Source organism: Vanessa tameamea, chromosome 24 (assembly GCF_037043105.1).
Source record: "Vanessa tameamea isolate UH-Manoa-2023 chromosome 24, ilVanTame1 primary haplotype, whole genome shotgun sequence".
In the NCBI taxonomy this organism is placed as follows: domain Eukaryota; kingdom Metazoa; phylum Arthropoda; class Insecta; order Lepidoptera; family Nymphalidae; genus Vanessa; species Vanessa tameamea.
The window spans coordinates 6942408-6961137 of record NC_087332.1 but is presented as its reverse complement, the minus strand read 5'-3'; the positions used below and the strand labels follow the sequence as shown (position 1 = coordinate 6961137).

The window sequence follows — 18730 nt, the reverse complement described above, 5'->3', positions numbered from 1 at the left end:
ATGACAGGCATCGATGTGACGCTGTCTCTTGCGAAAGATAACATGGTGATATGCAACATCAGTGACCTAAGGTTGACCATGAAGTTGAATTAGTTAGACGCTGATGGGATAACTTGAATAATACGTACGTTACTAGCACGATTACCACGATGAGATACCTTGTTAAAGCTTGATTGGGTAGTATTCATTATGGGATATAATCATCATCCTTATATGAATACTATTTTATATATATATATAAAATAATATATATTCAATTTATTATAATATATTCAACCTTCGTTTACAGCTGTATACACCAGACTGACAGACAAAAAAGTGGCTCAAATTGTCGCGAATGAAACTCTTTCCAACCGGCTTGACCCTTAGGTTTTGTTAGACACATAGAACCACTCTGCATCTTTTCCGGCATTTTCGGAGGCTTAATCCCGTTGTTATAATTTTTTTGGATTAATCCCAGCCGCTTTCAACATCGGATATTGCGCCAGAATTCCAAATTCCATTAACCTCGATGTCTAGAAATCTACAATAGATAATTTTAAAGGCATTTTCTGCCATTCTGTGATCAATTAAAGACTATCTACGCACCTGCAAGGCTCCCGGTGGTGATATCCATGGGGCTCCTGGCTGTTTGCCATATTTCATTAAATATTTCAAAAAAGCCCTCCAGCCTCAAACATATATAATTTGTATAGGAATCTTAGTCCAGAAAATTCAAATAGCCACTTTGCTTGTACTTATAGTTTTAGTTCGTATTATATGGATATAATTATTTGGTATTATAATTAGCGCCAATATTTTTTGATATTATGCTCATGCTATTTTAATACTTTTGTAGATCCATTGTCTATTATTCTGCGGATCCGTCGTAACTGCTCGTAGACGACAAAGTGCATTCAGCAAAGCATCAAAGCGATTTTGAACTTAATTATCGTCCACTTAATCTTCTGTTAATTAATGTTATTTATGTACGTTTTTACATTTCAGTTGCTCCCGTTCTTTACTATTACATCGTACCTCACGCCTCACGTATTATTTATGTATTTATTAAAATATATCTATATTCGCTTTGTTTTTTTTAAAATTTATAGTTCGAATTGCTATGTGTTAAATGCAATATTTATCTTTATGAAACGTTTAAAAAAAATTGATATCAAAATGTAAACATGATTCACGTTATGACGAAACGAAACTGCCATTATTGCAATTGCCATTGTTTTCCCCCTTTTCCTTATAGAAAGATGACAGATAAGGACCTCCAAATACTAAAGTACTAATACTATGTTAAAGTTAGTGCAGCGACCGCATATGCATATTAAGAAATATCTCAAAAAAGATACAACATTTACATGTAATATTATCCTCTGGTCAACTTGGAATTATAAGCTAAAATTACTTAAATAAAGTTCTATACAAATGAAATTATAGTTTTTGCGTGAAGCTGACAAAAACAAACCATACACAGAGCCGTCTCAAGCTGTGCTGGGGCCCTTGGGCACCCACGAATTTGGGGCCCTTTTACTATATATTTTTTGGTTTAATTTGGTAAATTGCTGATTCTTCGGGGCCCTCTCAGGATGGTGGCCCTGGGCACGTGCCCCATGTGCCCTTTGGTAAAGACGGTAATGACCATACATATATGTATGTAATATTAGCAACAATAAATCGTTTCTTGTCCAAGTATTATTACAAATTTATGGCATTCATTTTTTTAACCGACCTGTAATATTAAAATTGATCGACTTTATATTATAGTGCATATAATCTTATATATAAAAATATCTAAAATTAAAGGCATGGATTAGGTATCGGAGATAGAATACAAGATAAAGTTATCAAGATAACGTTATAATGTTTCCTTTGTCTGGTTTCAATAAAAAAAAAATGATGACAAGATTACATATTAATCAGAGAAGTCCGAGTCGTATTCTAAGTTCAAAATTAATGTATAGAAAATCCGTACGACTTGTAAAATAAGATGCTGCTGTTTTTCTATTTTAAATAAATGCCTCTTTATTCTTGGTGTATTGTAAGCCGGTCTATTAAAAATATATTGCCCAAATGTGAACATACCTTTAGTGAAAGTTAAACCACCTTGTGATAATCATGGTTTTGCCATTCGTATTGCGTATTCTGTGTGAATGACATTGTGGCTGACGATCGCGACGTTTTGATCGCGAGTATTTTATTTAGAAATAAACAAGTGGAATATAATGGTGTGATTTTAAATTTAAAAAATAGAATTGAAGTTTAAATTATGAATAATACGTGAAATAAGTGAATTTAAAAATTATTTTTTGGATCAAGTAATATAGTCTGTGCTATTGTTAAGTGTTATAAAATAATTTAAAATGAAGCTTAATATTTCACCATCGTTAATTAGGCAGTATGCTGTGGTTGTAATAGGTATTACATTTTTTGTTTATTTAAAAAAAAAAAACAATATAGGGTAGTAAGTGTTTTTCTTAAAGATTTAGTTAAAGAAAAAATTGACACAAGTTTTATTTTATAATTAAAAAAAAATATTATGAAAAGAGACATTATGAATTTCTTAATATTTTTATCAAACCCATGTATGGATAATAGGTACAGCAGGTTGTATTTATTATAGTATACTATATTTTTGTTATAGTAATCTGCTATCTTAAATTATCTAATAATAATCCTGATATGAAACCCATGATCGGGCCGATATGAACTTGTCAATCGAATTCTGTCAGATTATGTTTATACAGTCTGTTTATTTTGATGATCTTTTAATTTTCCACAGTTTTTAGTATTTTTATATTTTTTATTTTATCATCACTGTCAGACAGAAATAATTTATGCTTGGTTGTCTTGCTTCCAATATTATGAATATTGATATATTTTTCTAACTTATAAACTCAACAAAAAACCTAGTTTGTACGAAGAACTTTGAATTTTTAAAAAAGTCTAAGTTTTAGTTCTGTTTAACTACCGAAGATGCTATGCTAGGCTTGGCAGTTACTTCTTCTTGCAGTTTTGATAGTATTTGTAAAATTTAATTTATTCCCTCCCATACTTGTTTAATCAACGACCTTTTAATAAGTATTTGAAGGTCTTCCTATAACATTTTTTTACAACCGCCATAAGTTTTATAATAGATTAACGTATGTAGGTACATCCCGATGTGTGTTTAGGACAGAATAAGATCCGACCTTGACCATTTGGATAGTTTCAATTGCGAATATTAGATTATTTAGCTTATTCGATTAAGACAGAAAAACATATAGCCTTAATAAACTACCTTAAAACTATAATAAACATATTTTTTTGTTGGATTCGATTATAGTTTCGGATAGATTTTTATTTTGGATATTTTTCGGTTATTACATAAGAATTTGAATAAAATAACAATAATAAGATAATGCGTTGAATGGGTAGCAATTTTAAGACGAACACGAATATTATATTGCCATATACATATGTGTATTCTCATGTAAGCAACTTATGTCTTTTTGAGAATAAATGATAAATCTATCTAAAGTTAGGTCTTTAAACAAATTAGCGAAGGAATGACCAATAACGTAGTTATTAAAATATATTATTTATATTGATCGACAATTGTCGCCCGATTTCGCTAGGTCGTTAGGTTTTAATCATAAAATACTCTGTCCTTCCTTGGAGTTCACTCTTATTTTATAATAAATTTCATTAAATTGGACCCAGTGGCGACAGACATACAGTTATTTTCGCATTTATAATATTAGTATAGGAAATATTGTCTTTGTGTTTGCCGAGACATGAATTATTGTAACAAGTACATGAGATAAATTCCATAGCAAGTGACGAATTAACAGCGGATATGGATAGCGGGACAATGGTTACAATTGAATGATTCCATTGTGTGGTGATGATACGATTCTCAGTGGAGACCAATCTCTTCAAGTACAACATGTACTCTGATTTTTCTATGTATTATAATTTTTCCACAGACGTGCAATCCGACGCTTTTATATCATATAATTGTTATATAAAATTATGCACCAGTCGTTTCGTTCGTGATGGTACGATGAACACCAGTGTCATAATGTCTCATTTATTACAAATTCCCTTATTTTATAAATAATGATTAGGATACGGGACCGTACTAGCCAATCCCATTGCGGGTTCAAACCCGAGCAAGCACCGCCAAGACTGAGCACTCGAACAAAAAAATCAGAAACACAGGAGTTTTCATGCGCTTAGTTTGTATTTAAATTTAATAAAAATAAAATAAACTATTATAAACAGGGTTGTTAAGATTAATGTGTTCTATTCACTAAGCTATCTCAATAAATATTTAACTTTCGACTATTGTGAACCAAAAACAACACTACTATATTTATATTTGAAGAGTAATAAGGATTACTCACTGAGTACTTAAATTAACTTACTTTAAATTAGTTCAGCGGATGTGCTACACTACGAGTATGTTATCGAGCATCAATTTACAAAACCAGAAGCACTTTTATTAGGCACTCACTTCGTATCTCATTCGTAAAATTCTACAAATCAATTAACAGTGATACGCAATATTGATGCGTGAATGCTTTAAATGTTTTTATTATAATAGTCAGTATTGCGTATCACTTACTAACATTTTACGATCCAGTTCTGCGGTTAGATTTTTTTATGTAATAGTTAGGCGGACGGCCACCTGATGGTACGTCATTATCTTCCATATACATTGGCGCTTTAAGAAATATCAATCATTCCATACATCACACCAATGCGCCATCAACCTTGGAAGTTAAGATGTTTTGTGCCTGTCACTCTCCTGTCAGGCATTCACCTGGAACCAGACACACAACAAAACTAACCTAACCTAACCTACCCAGACCGGCTTCTTCAGTTTCGAGTTTATAACAGAACTCTACAGATATTATTTGCCAATAATGTCATGGCGTTTCTTTATAGCTGACCTTTAGTAGTTTTGTAATATTAACACTTGTAAGTATTTACTATTGATAAATAAGTTTATCCGTTTCTACATATTTGGTTATGGTGAAGCAATAAAGGTAGTAATGAGTTTAATTAACAGATTAAACATTCATTTAATTATTCGATTCAATAGAAACGCAACGTCTAAGGTGTTGTTTATAGTTACGTTCATGTATAAGTACAATAAATTGTTATGTTCAAGACACTGCATGATGTTGCTAGAAGAAACGGAGGTTATGAAGGCTTTAAAGGTCAAATGTTAAGGTCGATTCGTGTATGATGTACTATTATTTAATACATATTCATATAAATTATATATATTCGATACAATATGTTATAAATTAATCGTTTTGTCTGTTGTTTCGCAAATTTACTATTAGAAGGCCTGTCGGTTAATCTTTCGCGCTCCCCCTTGCAGGCTCTTTGGAGGTCTCGAAGTTAAGGGTAAAAAAAAACTTTGGATATGTTAATCTCAGTTTTGACGAGTTGATAATCTTAATAAATTATCTTGTAAAGTACTAGTCATACCAGACGTTTCTTTCGTTAAAAGACGTCACTCACGATTCCTATGGCCCCAGAATTGGCTAAGACCTTGTCCACATACGATTTGGTCTTGTCCCACGACAGCTTACTAAATATGCTAATCTTATGCTAATATGTAAAGTTGACGAGTTTATTTATTTATTCGAATGCATTTATCACAGTATTCATCTCGGGATATCCTTATCTATTAAGGTATAATAATTACGATACGTTCGTTCGATCCTATTTCGATCCAATTTCGACAATTCCTCACAAAAACAAATTCTACATAATATTTACTTTACGAAAAGATTCTGATTATATTTCGATCCAAATTCGACTGAACCGCAACTGTATTGTTGTGTTAGTAGAATAGTTAAACGGCTGATCAGAAACAGTAAGTTGTTACGTGAGACGAATTGGCGCCCAGTTCGATTAAAAAATAGAGTAAACATACTTATTAATAAATGTTATAGAATATTAATTATTAATTATAACACGCAACGACCTTCAGGTGTAGAACATTGACGTTTTAAGTTTAAAAACGCATGGAACGGCTAGCAATAAATAATAATTATTAAATTAAGTAATCTTCAATTACTGAGTTATCTGTTTAATATACAATATAATGGTTTATATGTTTACGGTGTCTAAAGATTATTATCATTTCTATGCTCAGAAGATAAGCCGCGAGTTATCTGTAACAATGCATAGCATATATTATCTAATCTTCCATGATATATGTATAGAAATTAACTCGATAGCAACATTTTATTATATATATAAATATTAACACAAATAATAAGATTATGAAAAATGGCTGACATAATTCTCGTTGTTTTACTTTAAAACATAATCATCCTTTGGACATCATTATATTGAAATATTTTAATCGGGACAATTATTATAAGTGGTAGTAAGTACGAGTGGTCGCTAGTTCTGATATCTAATTCTGTCAGGGCCGGATCTACCATATGGCTTTTTTGGCTTCAGCCCAGGGCCCCGTGGATTCAAGGGGCCCCCAGCTAAGTCAAGTCAATGTCAAAAATAGACGATAATGCGAAATAATCCATAACTTTATTAAATTAAACAGATTGTATGGTTTGCAGCCCTGCGAGTCCTGCAATTAATTAAACTCATTCAATTAATTTAAATCAAGTCTACGTTTAGATATGTCTTAGGTGGACCCCTAAGTAGTGTTAGCCCAGGGCCGCCTAAACTTACGGTCCGGCCTTGAATTCTGTATACACTCGCGATCATGCCACGAATAAATATTTGTAGGAGCTAAAAGAGAGCTAGCCAAACTTAGTGTTTATAATGGGTACATAGTGTTTAAATATATCGGTTAATAGCAACAAATACCGAAGGGAGCAAAAATCAACCGAGCTTTGTTCGCACGACACCTCGTCTCATTTAATCGAAAGAGTGGTTCAACCTTTTTTCATCGTAATGGATATTGCCGAAAAATAGGCAATGCGCACACACTTGTGACACAGATCGCTATCTGTGGTATTTAGACACTTGGTCAAGGGGCTCATTATTCTACTACAATTTTTTTTTCAGTGAATTTGGCGGTTTTGACAACTGGTATGAGTCTCTCCTGGCCGTCACCGGTTCTTGTGAAGTTAAGGAATGTCACGGAGACACCATTACCGGCACCTATCACAGCAGAAGAGGGCTCCTGGGTTGTTGCTGGTGGCTATTTATGCGCCATGATTAGTAAGGATTGAGTATTCGTTTTTTTTCAGTTTCCTGCTTCGAGCTTTTTTTATATATAAGATCTAAATATAGTCCCAGTCTGCAAATGCCCCACTTCTGGGCTTAGCTCTCCTCTCAGTTTGAGGAGATGGTTTGGAGCTTATTTAATTGCAGGTTTCCTTACGACGTTCCTTCACCACGAGCAATACATGAGTTGTTTACCAAATTAAGTACATGAAAATTCAGTGGTGCGTTCCTGAGTCTGAATCCACAATCATCGGTTAAGTTGCACGTTCTAGCCAGCGGGCCATCTGGGCAACTTTCTTTATATTCAAGTCCAATCAGTGAAGGCTTTGTAGTTTAAGGTACACTACAATAGTTAGTTAGTTTATTTAAATATAATTATATAATCAGCCGAAAATGAAAAAAAGAGCCGAGATGGCTCAGTGGTTAGAACGCGTGCATCTTAACCGATGATTGCGGGTTGAAACTCAGGCAAGCACCACTGAGTTTTCATGTGCTTAATTTGTGTTTATAATTCATCTCGTGCTCGGCGGTGAAGGAAAACATCGCGAGGAAACCTGCATGTGGCTAATTTCAACGAAATTCTGCCACATGTGTTTTCCACCAACTCGCATTGGAGCAGCATGGTCGAATATGCTCCATATCTTCTCCTCAAAGGGAGAGAAGGCCTTAGCCCAGCAGTGGGAAATTTACAGGCTGTTAATGTAAAAAATGTAATATAATCATACCAAACAAACCCCTTAAACAATTTTTAGCGAATATCTTCGGAGGAATGCTGCTAGATCTTATTGGTAGAAAGTACTGCCTCTTGCTGTCATCGCTGTCCAAGCTCTGTATGGCCCTTCTTCTGATATTTGCTGATAAACTGTGGATGTTCATATTCAGCAGAGCTGTGATGGCCGTCATAGATTCATTTGTGTTTATTATTGTTCCTGTTTACGCATCAGAGATTGCATCTGTGAGTATGCTTATTTTTTTGTTCAACTCCTCACTGCTTTAATGCTTAGATTATACGGTTGGGGTAATAAATGTTTTTTCACTGTGTCAATCTAAATTCAGATACGAAGTTTGCACGAGAGTAAGAGTTACTAAGATTTGCACTAAATACCTCTTGTTACATTGTTCCACAAGTTTTAAATCTCAGATTATTATCTACATAGATTTTTGTACGATAGAAGAAATCAAACGAGACAACAATACTATCTTGGTATGCGTGACAGCTACGCTTGACACACGCCAAACGTCATACAACTTTATTAAGTGCGTTCACTTAGTGACCAACAGTTGGCCATTGGTTTTATCGACGTGTACTCACCTTTGCAATCAATTTACATATATAAATAATCACAGGCTTAAAAAATAGCTTAAATAAGTCATGATTTATTTTTCCTAGAAAGACCACCGCGGCGCTTTGGGCACGTTTCTTCAAGTATTCTCGTCATTAGGAATCGTGATAACTTTGTCAGTTGGACCTTTCCTGTCCTACATAAACTTCAGCATAGTGATGGCGTCAGTGATAGCTGTGACGACGATGCCTTTGCTCTTCTTACCTGATACACCCTTTTATCTGTATTCTAAAGGTACTATTGAGCCATATCTTATTTCAGAAATCAGTTGATTACGAAAATATATATAGAGTTAAACATTCCGAATACAAATTTAATTGGAACGATAACTTAGTCCCAAGTCAATATGACTAAATGAATATGATGAAAAAAAACACCATTCGAATTTTTTTAAGCCTTGTGTCATATTGAAAGAAAACATTTGGAAATTGTAAAATTAAACAGTTGTTAAGTTGCGATAAATTGTGATGTTATGACCAAAAATAAACCAACTTAATTGGGTTTTCATTTAAATATGTAAAATTATTTAATATGGACGAATACGAAAGAATTTACTTTAATGTAAGGTTTCACTAAGCAATATAAACAGCTTTATTTATTGATAACGTTATAAAATTAAGTAGTATAGATATGTTTCACGAGTGACGAGTAACGATGAGAAAATGAAGTGGCGGGCTAGGCTCGCTGCATGCCTACTGAAAGTTATAGCGATCGATGATTTCGTTTGTAGAAAACCCAAAATACCTATATATGAATGACAACATAATATCTTACAGAACAGAAATGAGAATTATCTATACATATAATAAAATTGGAGTGTCTGTTTGTAATATTAAAATAACAGCTTTTTACTAAATGCAAATGTATGTACCGAGCCGAGTAGGCCTAGTGGTTAGAACGCGTGCATCTTAACCGATTTCGGGTTCAAAGCAAGGCAGGCATATACCACAACGATGTTTTTTTTTTAATTTTTGTCTGTATGTCTGTTTGTAAATATTAACCAATCTTGGGTACTAAGATTTTATGTCCCTTGTACCTGTAGTTATACTGGCTCACTCACCCTTAAAACCGGAACCCAACAATACTTACTGAGTACTGTTGTTAGGCGGTAGAATATCTGATGAGCGGGTGGAACCTACCTAATAAAATCCTTAATTAAATCAGTAATATCTCCTTTTTTAAATCAATTAGAAAACGAGAAGAAGTTTGACATTACTTTTACAGGCTATTACATTTTCAGGTCGCACAGAAGAAGCGATTAAAGTTCTAACTCAATTAAGAGGAACAGAATTACTCGCAAACCAAGAAATAGAAGAATATGAGATATCTAAGAAAAATGAAAACAAAGTTGATAAGATTGCTTTATTAAAAAATCGGATGTTCTTAAAATCTATTTCTCTAGGATTTTTGTTAGTTGGTGGAGCACAGCTGGTAGGGTTCAATGCTGTGTCATTTTATCTGCAAACGGTTTTAGAATCTACGAAAACTAGCGTAAAGCCTGAAATCGCGTCTGTTATTATTGGTGTGATTCAAGTGTTGGCGAGTTTCTGCACAACGTTAATTATGAGTAAATTCGGTAGGAGGAGTATCTTAATGACGTCTCTCTCTGGAATGTTCCTTGGCATGGTAGGTTATGTTAAACGGTAATTACTTAATCATCACTCTAAATTATAATTTAATAGACACACAGATAAAACAAAATAAAGTAACTTTACCAAGGATAGGTAGGCGGACCTTACGGCAAGTGGTCAAGCAGACAGCTTTGTAAGAAATATTGACAACGTCAATGCGTCATCAGTCTTGGGAACTAAGATGTTACGAGTATGTCTCTCGTGCCTGTAGTTACAATAGTTTACTAATCATTCAATCCGAAATACAAAAAGTATTTCTGTTTGTCAATATAAAATAATATAATGAGTGGGTTGTACCTACACAGACGGGCTTGCACAAAGTCCAACCACCAAGAACTTTTCGCTGTGAGCAAATATGAATAGCTCTTGAATTGTTTGTCAAAAATTTACGAAACTACTATTAGGTTCATTAATTTGAATTTTGCTTTTTGGTCCTGGTTTTTTTAATGTTCTCTTACATAAAATAATCTTAAGTGAATTCGGTACTGATAGTTAATATATTTTTCAGTTAGGACTTGGAACCTTCTTCAAAATAAGTGGAACCGAGGGCTATGTGATAACCGGCTTTATGAACTATTTACCTATTATATCTCTGATAATTGTTATATTCTGCTTCTGCGCAGGTGAGTAAACATTTTGTTTAAATTTAACTTTAGAGTCATTAAACCAATGAAAGACGGAAACAATTAATCCAACCATTTGGTTGATTTTTTTATTTATTACGATACCTTTTGAATAAATTTCTATATCCATCTCTTACTTTTGTAAATTTAGATGAGTAGCTATGACCATTTTGGCAATTGATTTTAATAAAAATTTGACTTGCTTCAATTACTTTAGCGTCTGATGTTTTTAATTGAAGCGTTTTTTTAACAGGAATCGGTTCGCTGTTGTGGCTGGTAATAGCAGAAATTTTCGAGGGTCCGAGTCGGGCTTTGGGTGTCTCCATCAGTATAACATCATCATCATTATTCATATTTATAACAACCAAGTATTTTGCACAAATGACATTAGCCGTTGGACCAGCACCAACGTATTGGTTCTTTAGTGCTATGTGTGTGTTAGTGGGAGTGCTAATAGCTATTTTCTTACCTGAAACTAAAGGCAAGACGTTTAGTGAAATTCAAGAGGCTTTAGGGGGGAAGACGGAGAAAACAAAAATAACAGATAATAGTGTAAAGGAACGAATATGATTTTTTTAAGTAAGCTGTTTCGATTTCTTCAGAAAAGTGATATTTAAATTTAGCGTTGCTTACAATGGTAGAATTATCTGCAAGGCGTGATTCAAAAGCGTCCTTATAAAAACATTTCTTTCGTTGTGAAGTCGTACAAATTTAACAGTTGTCTCCAGTTTGATTTATAACAGGTGTTGATAAAAGTTAGATTACGAGTAGATTTTTGATGAAACGTGTTTGGTTTGCTAAATTAAATTGCACATGGTGCATTTCGTTAAAGCCTCGTAATCACTAGGAGACAATCGCGCTGTGACTCGGTCGCTCAACTTTGCCAGATATCGTATATCATGTCGGGTAACATGCGATGACTACGCGACTTGTCGTGACATCGTATCAGTTGAGGGACAAAAGTCTCAGAGAATAGACGTGTGTTAAGCAATTGTTCCAGTGATTGTTTATGCGAGCAATAACTGTGGAATAGAAATAAGGAACACGATTTATAGGAAGAAAAATCTGAAACATAAGGATTTCGAAAAAATATATTGAAAAAATAATCATTACGTGTAGGTGGTCTCAATTTATAAGAGAAAGGAAACAATAGGCTGTTTGACAATGCGAAAAATAAAGTGTCAATTATTGTAATCAGTATATATTATGAGTTTAAAAATGTTTATTTATTAACGAACGTTGAAAATAGTAATTAATTTATTATAAAATCCATAAATAAAAATGCATTTTGTTAAACGTTTGTCACATGACACAAAACGCTCCTAATTGGTCGGGCTTATGATGACGTCACTTGCTCGTTAACCTCGTGTGCCTACTGTATGTGGATTTTTATGTGCCACAGATTACAATACAGGCAAGTGACGTCACCGACCCCATTGCAGCACCATATTGTCATAGTAGCGTTTTCGCGCGCTATTTAAATATGGATTTTTTAATTTGATATTTTTCAGCAAATATACACTAGAATTTAAAAAAACAATTTTACTGGGTTCCTTAACCTGTACTAAGTGATATAAAATGGATTTTAAAAACCAGTCAAATAGCCTATTGCAGGCATAGAAAGCAGCCAGGAAGTCAGTCATTATCGCCGAACGACGCCCGACATGTCGAGCGGCACGTGTCGCGGGACATTTATCCCATAGTGAAAACGAGGCTTTAGAAGCATTCGATCTTCAAAAAGCATCGATTATAAGAAAGACAATGTTACATAGACAATGTAGACTAGATTAGAACAGACTAAATCTTACAGTTTTTACAACTGATGGTAGGATTAAGGGGTACGCATAGTGAGACATTAAATAAAATTGATGCATTTTTACTTTTTGTTATTGTAAACACTTTTACTGGTAAGTCTAAATCAAACACATACATATGTATATAGTTCGTTATGTCATACAGATGATACACGCACACATATGCAACAAGATCCAACAACCGGTAACAGGACAAAGTGGTACGAAAAATGAGACATTAGAATAAAATGATGCGTTTTTGTTATTGTAAACGCTGCGAACGCTGTTATTGTGATCTGCGTTTCCTGTCTGTTTGTCTGCTTATGTGATTGAAACAATTAAATGATATTGTAAATAAAATATTACGGTGTTAATTAATATACAAATTTTGAAATTGTAAATATTAAATTGAAATTATAAATATTATACACAGATCAACAATGACATATTAATTAGTATTAGATTAATATTTTATATGAACATATATTATCTGTGTAAATGTCATCTCGAGTGACACAAATCGCGAAGCGCGGGAAAGGATCTGGACAAGTTGGCGCGCAGTGAAGACGATGTGCGTGCACAGCGAGCCGATGTTTAATATAAAATATATTTAATATGCTTTGCAACTAAAATAAAAAATAAAACCAAATTGTACGAAGAGCATCTTTATTTTACAAAATGCACGTATAAAATACAATAAGTGTATTTACACTTGATAAAAATCACATTGGTTCGGATATTAAAACCTATAACTTAGAAACTACGTGTACTTAACCGTATTAATGCTATGATACCACATAAAGCTAACGTAAGCTATATACAGCTACCCGAGAGAGCTCGGAGCGGAGCTCGCTTAACCTAAACATCACCGAGAAGCGAAACTTATGTGCTCACGCCATCTAGTGGCCACTTGACCGAAACTAGAGAATCATCACAATTGCCAAAAGTAACTTCATAAACAGCTAGATTTATTTTTTAATAGACTTAATAAACTTATACGTACATTACGTAGCAAATTAGAAATATATGTCACGATTTCTATGTACTTTTTATATTGTTTTAGCAACGGTGGTCTTTTATTAAATAATTTTAACTGTACATACTATAGTACAAGTACAAGATTATATTGTCTTGAAAACATTTATAATTTGGAATTTGTGATGCGTTAAGCACAAGAATATTGAACCGTACCAAAGGGACTACGTTTTCCTATATTTTAACCTTATAAAGCATAATGTTAGAGTGCCGATAATCCACGCCACGGTGATGAGGAATCCGCTGTAAACGTCAGGGTTGGTGATAGAGGAGCCCTTCTCCATTAGGTCTCGGAGGGACTTGGACGGAAGGGTGAAGGGAAGGCCAAGTGAGAACATGCGGAGATAGTTCGGCATCCCTTCGAGAGGCCAGAGAATTCCTGTGGACAAACGCAATAAAGATTTTTTAGAATTCAGTCTTACTAGTTGTTGGCCGCGGTTTCGCTCGCGTTTTAGGAGTTGGTCGTCAGGTAATTACTCATAAAAAGTAGCCTACGTCCTCTCTTGGAGTTCAAGTTTGCGTTAAATTAGGTTTAGTGGTTTGGCCGTGAAAGAGCAACGGACAGACAGACAAAGTTACTTTCCCATTTATAATATTAATATAGATTGTTTTTGGTAGCGTAGTTTGTTGTAGTGGAATAAAAATAAGTATGTCAAAAAGAATAAATAAGGAATGCTTCTAATTGGAATATAGATTTTTCCTTTTGACATAAATACCAAAGTATCATAGTTAACAGTCTATGATAGTACTTGACCTAGTCCAAAGTCAATAGTGGTAACATTGTTAAAACGTTAAAAGGGCCTGAACCTATACCAACAGCTTAGCATCATTAAATAAAATGCAATAACCTAATTACAAATTTTATTTAAATTAACAGTCTGTAAAGGTCTTCCTTTGCTATCCCCTACAGGAAGTTTTGGACCTTATTCCACCACGCTGTTCCAATACGGGTTAGTGGATACACATGTGGTAGAATTTTAATGAAATTAGACGCATGCAGGTTTCCTCACGATGTTTTCCTTCCCGTCGAAAACAAGATGAATATTCATTGATACTTGTCTGGATTTGAACCCGCAATCATCGGTTAATATGCACGCGTTTGAACGTCTATTGACTATAGATTGTGATCAAATCACTGATTTCAATACTTATTTAATAAATAAATAAAACCAACAATAAGAGAGTCTCACCACAGAGCAGGATCATGGGGTAGAAGCTACCGGTGGCGATGAAGAAGGAGATGGTGTAGCTCGAGCAGAGCACGGAGAGCAGGAAGCCGTAGCACATCCCACCCAGACCCTGCAGGAACAGCAGCAAGCCGCACGCCCACAGCGACCCACGCGAGGGCAGCTGGTATCCCACGAACGCAATCAACATCATCTCGAACGTCTGTAATGAGATGACCGTAGTCATAAGACGAAAACAATTCCACCAAGGTTTCAAAAATGTCATATCAGTAGATATTTTTGTTTTGATTTGATTATCTATAAATATTTCATTGTATCTTTGCGTTACTTTAACAAGAACGGATAGCACGTCCAAAGTTATATTAGTTAAATACAACTATATATAATATATCCTGCCTGGAAACAAGTATCAGTTCCTCGTTTTTTTATTGTCCATATCTTGTGTTGAATAATATGGCGTATTTATTAATGTTTTTTTTTAAAAACGATTTGAATTGATGTATCGGAAAAGTTAAAAATATCCGCGGAATTTTATTATAGAAACGGATACGTTGCCCCAAGAAGGATTTATTGACTTTGCGGAGTTAATATAACACCGTTGTAAATATATTGTGACGCAACAGTGAGTACTCCTCCTTTGTCAAAAACGTCAAAGGGGAGTGTCGAGCTCCAGCTCGAGCTTATGAATATGAAAGCGGCCACGTGAGCCCAGGCGCGCACCTGCACGAGGATGACGCTGGACTGCAGCAGGATGTGCACGTGCAGCATCTCCTGCGGCCGCACGCCCGCCACGGCGCTGCGCTCCCACACACCCTCCAGCCGGTCCGAGATCATCAGCGTCGACGTCACGATCGCCGCCAGGAAGTAGATTATGCTGCGGGGTACCCACTCTTATTCCTCCGTTCATTGGCAGCGCCATCGACACCGTCGGCGTATAGACTCAGTGTGACTACTGCTACTGCTACTTTATTTATGCTTACTGGCAAAGAGTGTCGACTGGATTTTATAGCGCTCTAATGAAGGGTCGAGTCAAAAATATAAATACAACAAAAACAACAATAATCCTGCTCTAGCTAAAAATATTTTGATTGTGGATATCGTTGTCAAGGCTGTTTACAAAAATATGTCCTGATCTGAATTGAGCTGTGATCCTTTACGATTAAACATATTGTTACATAGGATTTATTGAGTTAGTTGTTAAATGCACTTACGTGACCATAACGCCGGGAGCCATGTACGCGACGATCTCGGAGTCCATTTTGCCGTAAACCGGCTCTTCGAACCTTACAGGAATCTGCAAAATATCAGACCAATCAAAATTAATTTAAGTAAGTATGGCTTTGATATGTTTATTTTGGACTATCTACCCGACCCGGCTTCGCACGGGTTCAATATATTTTATTGAATTTAATTTTAAATTCAATTCAATTCAATATAGCTCTATATACAACTTTAAGGTTGAAGAACAAACATGAAATGAAAAAGTATTTTATTTTTACGGCTAAATTTTAAATTGAAATTCTCGGCTTTTCCCTACTATGCATGCATGTATTGTAAATTTAAACCTTCCTCTTGAATCACTCAGCCTATTGATAAAAACCACATTAAAATCCATTGCTTAGCTTAAAAGATCCAAGCGACTTTATTTTATATTATACAGAGATAATAGTCCCGGTTTCCTTACTTGCACGAGTTCCTCATTTTTTCCACAGGCTCGCATTGAACGTCTCGCAAATGATTCGTACGCTTTGTGGATCTGCATCTTCACAAAGTTCGAAATCTGGTGATCTGGAATTTGTATGAAAAAATACTTTCAATATTTAACTCCTTAGCAGTTTCATATTTATGGAACGAAGTTCTTTTACGCGGCTTACAGTAGAGAGATCTGGCAGAAATCGTCACGTAAGGAAAAAGTGTTATGCTCTCTCCATACAATCTTTCCCTCTCTTTCTGTTTCTCCCTGTCTTTTTCTTTTCTATGTCTGGTTTATTTTATCTTAATTTTGTTATTGTTATAATTCATACGAAATTTTTAATAACAATATTATTTCATTGTATTTATTTATCGCATGATACGAGTATATAGTGAAAGCAACTTCGTTCCAACCAAGTGTGCCACGACAGATCTCTTACTTTGGTATCTTAATCTAGTCTAATTTAGTCTTAGACACGTGATATCTAAAACGAAAAACGAATATACACTAAAATTTGCGTATTTTATATTGCCAACTAGTATACGTTTAAGAAACTGTTAAAAGAACATTCGATGGAAATTTCTGTGTGTACAAAGTAAGTGGGGGGTGGACCACTGAGAGGTTAGTCGGTCATGTAAAGTGGAGCATCAGACCGCTCATGTCGAGCCACACGCTGACGGTGCTGTCGTCCACGACGCTGTCGGGCGCGTGTCCCTCGGCGACGCGCACGGCCAGCGCGTCGCTGAAGTTCCGCGGGAAGCGCAGCGCGCCGTACAGCTGGCGCTTCGTCACCGCGTACTTCGCCTCTTCGACCGACTTGTATATCGTCTGGGACATTTTGTTACTCATTACAAGGGAGACTAGACTGTTTAAAATTAAATCAAATCGAATTCCTCTATTCAATGTTACATTTACTTATTGATTGTCGAATTAAACGCTACCATTGAAATACCATGAAAATATTGTAACCGTTATACCATTGCCCCACAAAAGAGTTACTGACTCTATGCATTCGAGTAACTAGAGTAATGTTTATGTTTGTTCCTAGTACCAATACCATGAATATCACATTTTCTCAAAAAAAAAACATTAATATTTTTACAAACATACATAAAACTACAGGATGGGCTATATTGAAAAGCAACAGTTAATACAACCAGTCATTTTAAAAATAAGGAATTTAAGGTTATAATTTCATTACATTGAATTTGGTAAGGCATTTAATAATATTTATCACCTAAGAATATTTCTGAAATGAGCTGCCTTTTATAGTTCTTCACATCATGGTACAGTTACTCATATAATACATAATTATTTAAAATATTTAGAATATTATAAATAATTAAATATTTATTATAAATAATATTAACATTTCATGACTTACGTATCCTTCAAGGTTCTTATCTAGGTCCACTATTTAATTAAGTGTTTACATTAACATTTTTAATTTATATTGCAACGAGATTATTTATTTCAATTGTAAAGTCAATGACTGAATATGTATAAGTATTTAAATTGTAAATATATAAAAACTTACAGAATACAATTTCCGTTTTTCCATTTCTTCAAGGAACCAGCAACTTAGCATGTATTGCTCGCACGTTTCATCTTCCCTTTGCGTCACAGTCGTCATGTTTCCGTACTTACAAATGTCTAATCCAACTGCAAATAATATTAAGAAAATGTTACGTATATTAGTGTTTTTTCCGAATGAAATGGAAACTTAAGTCATTGTGTACACATACTAGTTATCTATCAGGTGTGCCTTTGGGTATATTTCCCTGCCTTTTAGTATATTTAGGAGTTCTTACTGATCTTTCTTAATGGACTGTTTGAGATTAATCGTAAATCTACTGGAGATATTAATGATTACAAGAATCACGCAGGAACTTTTGATAAAGTATTATTGATATTCAAACTTGATCGTTGATCTACCGTATATAAACTAGGTTTCGGGTTCAAGGGTCGTGGAATAGCAAAGTGTTAGATATTCTGTCAAGATATTCTCAGGAGTTAGGAAGCACGTAATTTAGATAAAGTAATAAAAAATATATATATTTCTAAACCACGACTATGAAATCCCGGAGTATTTTAACCCAGAGAAGCAGCAATGGAATTTAACAGGAAAACCTTGCTATGTCTGGCACTTGGCAGTACATACTTGAAGAGTGTGTACCGCCAATTAAACGAACACATTTATAATTATATAAGAACATTGTGTAAATAAATGATTT

The 18730-nt window shown here is 34.5% G+C and overlaps 2 protein-coding genes across 2 annotated transcripts in view; one reads left to right on the top strand and one right to left on the bottom strand.

Annotated features, from left to right (window-relative positions):
* Positions 1-2172: 2172 nt before the first annotated feature.
* On the top strand, positions 2173-11373 carry LOC113402671 (facilitated trehalose transporter Tret1-like). Its single transcript, XM_064218748.1, has 7 exons — positions 2173-2406; positions 7030-7185; positions 7944-8146; positions 8582-8768; positions 9775-10164; positions 10678-10788; positions 11042-11373. Exons 1-7 carry the CDS (start codon positions 2352-2354, stop codon positions 11356-11358), a joined length of 1419 nt encoding a protein of 472 aa, XP_064074818.1. The 5' UTR covers positions 2173-2351; the 3' UTR covers positions 11359-11373.
* Positions 11374-13227: 1854 nt separating this feature from the next.
* Positions 13228-18730, bottom strand: part of LOC113402672 (ABC transporter G family member 23-like) — a 68909-nt gene continuing 63406 nt past the window's right edge. The window contains exons 10-16 of the mRNA XM_026642979.2: positions 18034-18158; positions 17150-17324; positions 16488-16591; positions 16015-16097; positions 15524-15677; positions 14807-15005; positions 13228-13995 (exon numbers count right to left, since the gene is read on the bottom strand). Coding sequence (XP_026498764.1) covers positions 13781-13995; positions 14807-15005; positions 15524-15677; positions 16015-16097; positions 16488-16591; positions 17150-17324; positions 18034-18158 — 1055 coding nt within the window. The 3' untranslated portion in view covers positions 13228-13780. The remainder of the gene's footprint in view (positions 13996-14806; positions 15006-15523; positions 15678-16014; positions 16098-16487; positions 16592-17149; positions 17325-18033; positions 18159-18730) is intronic.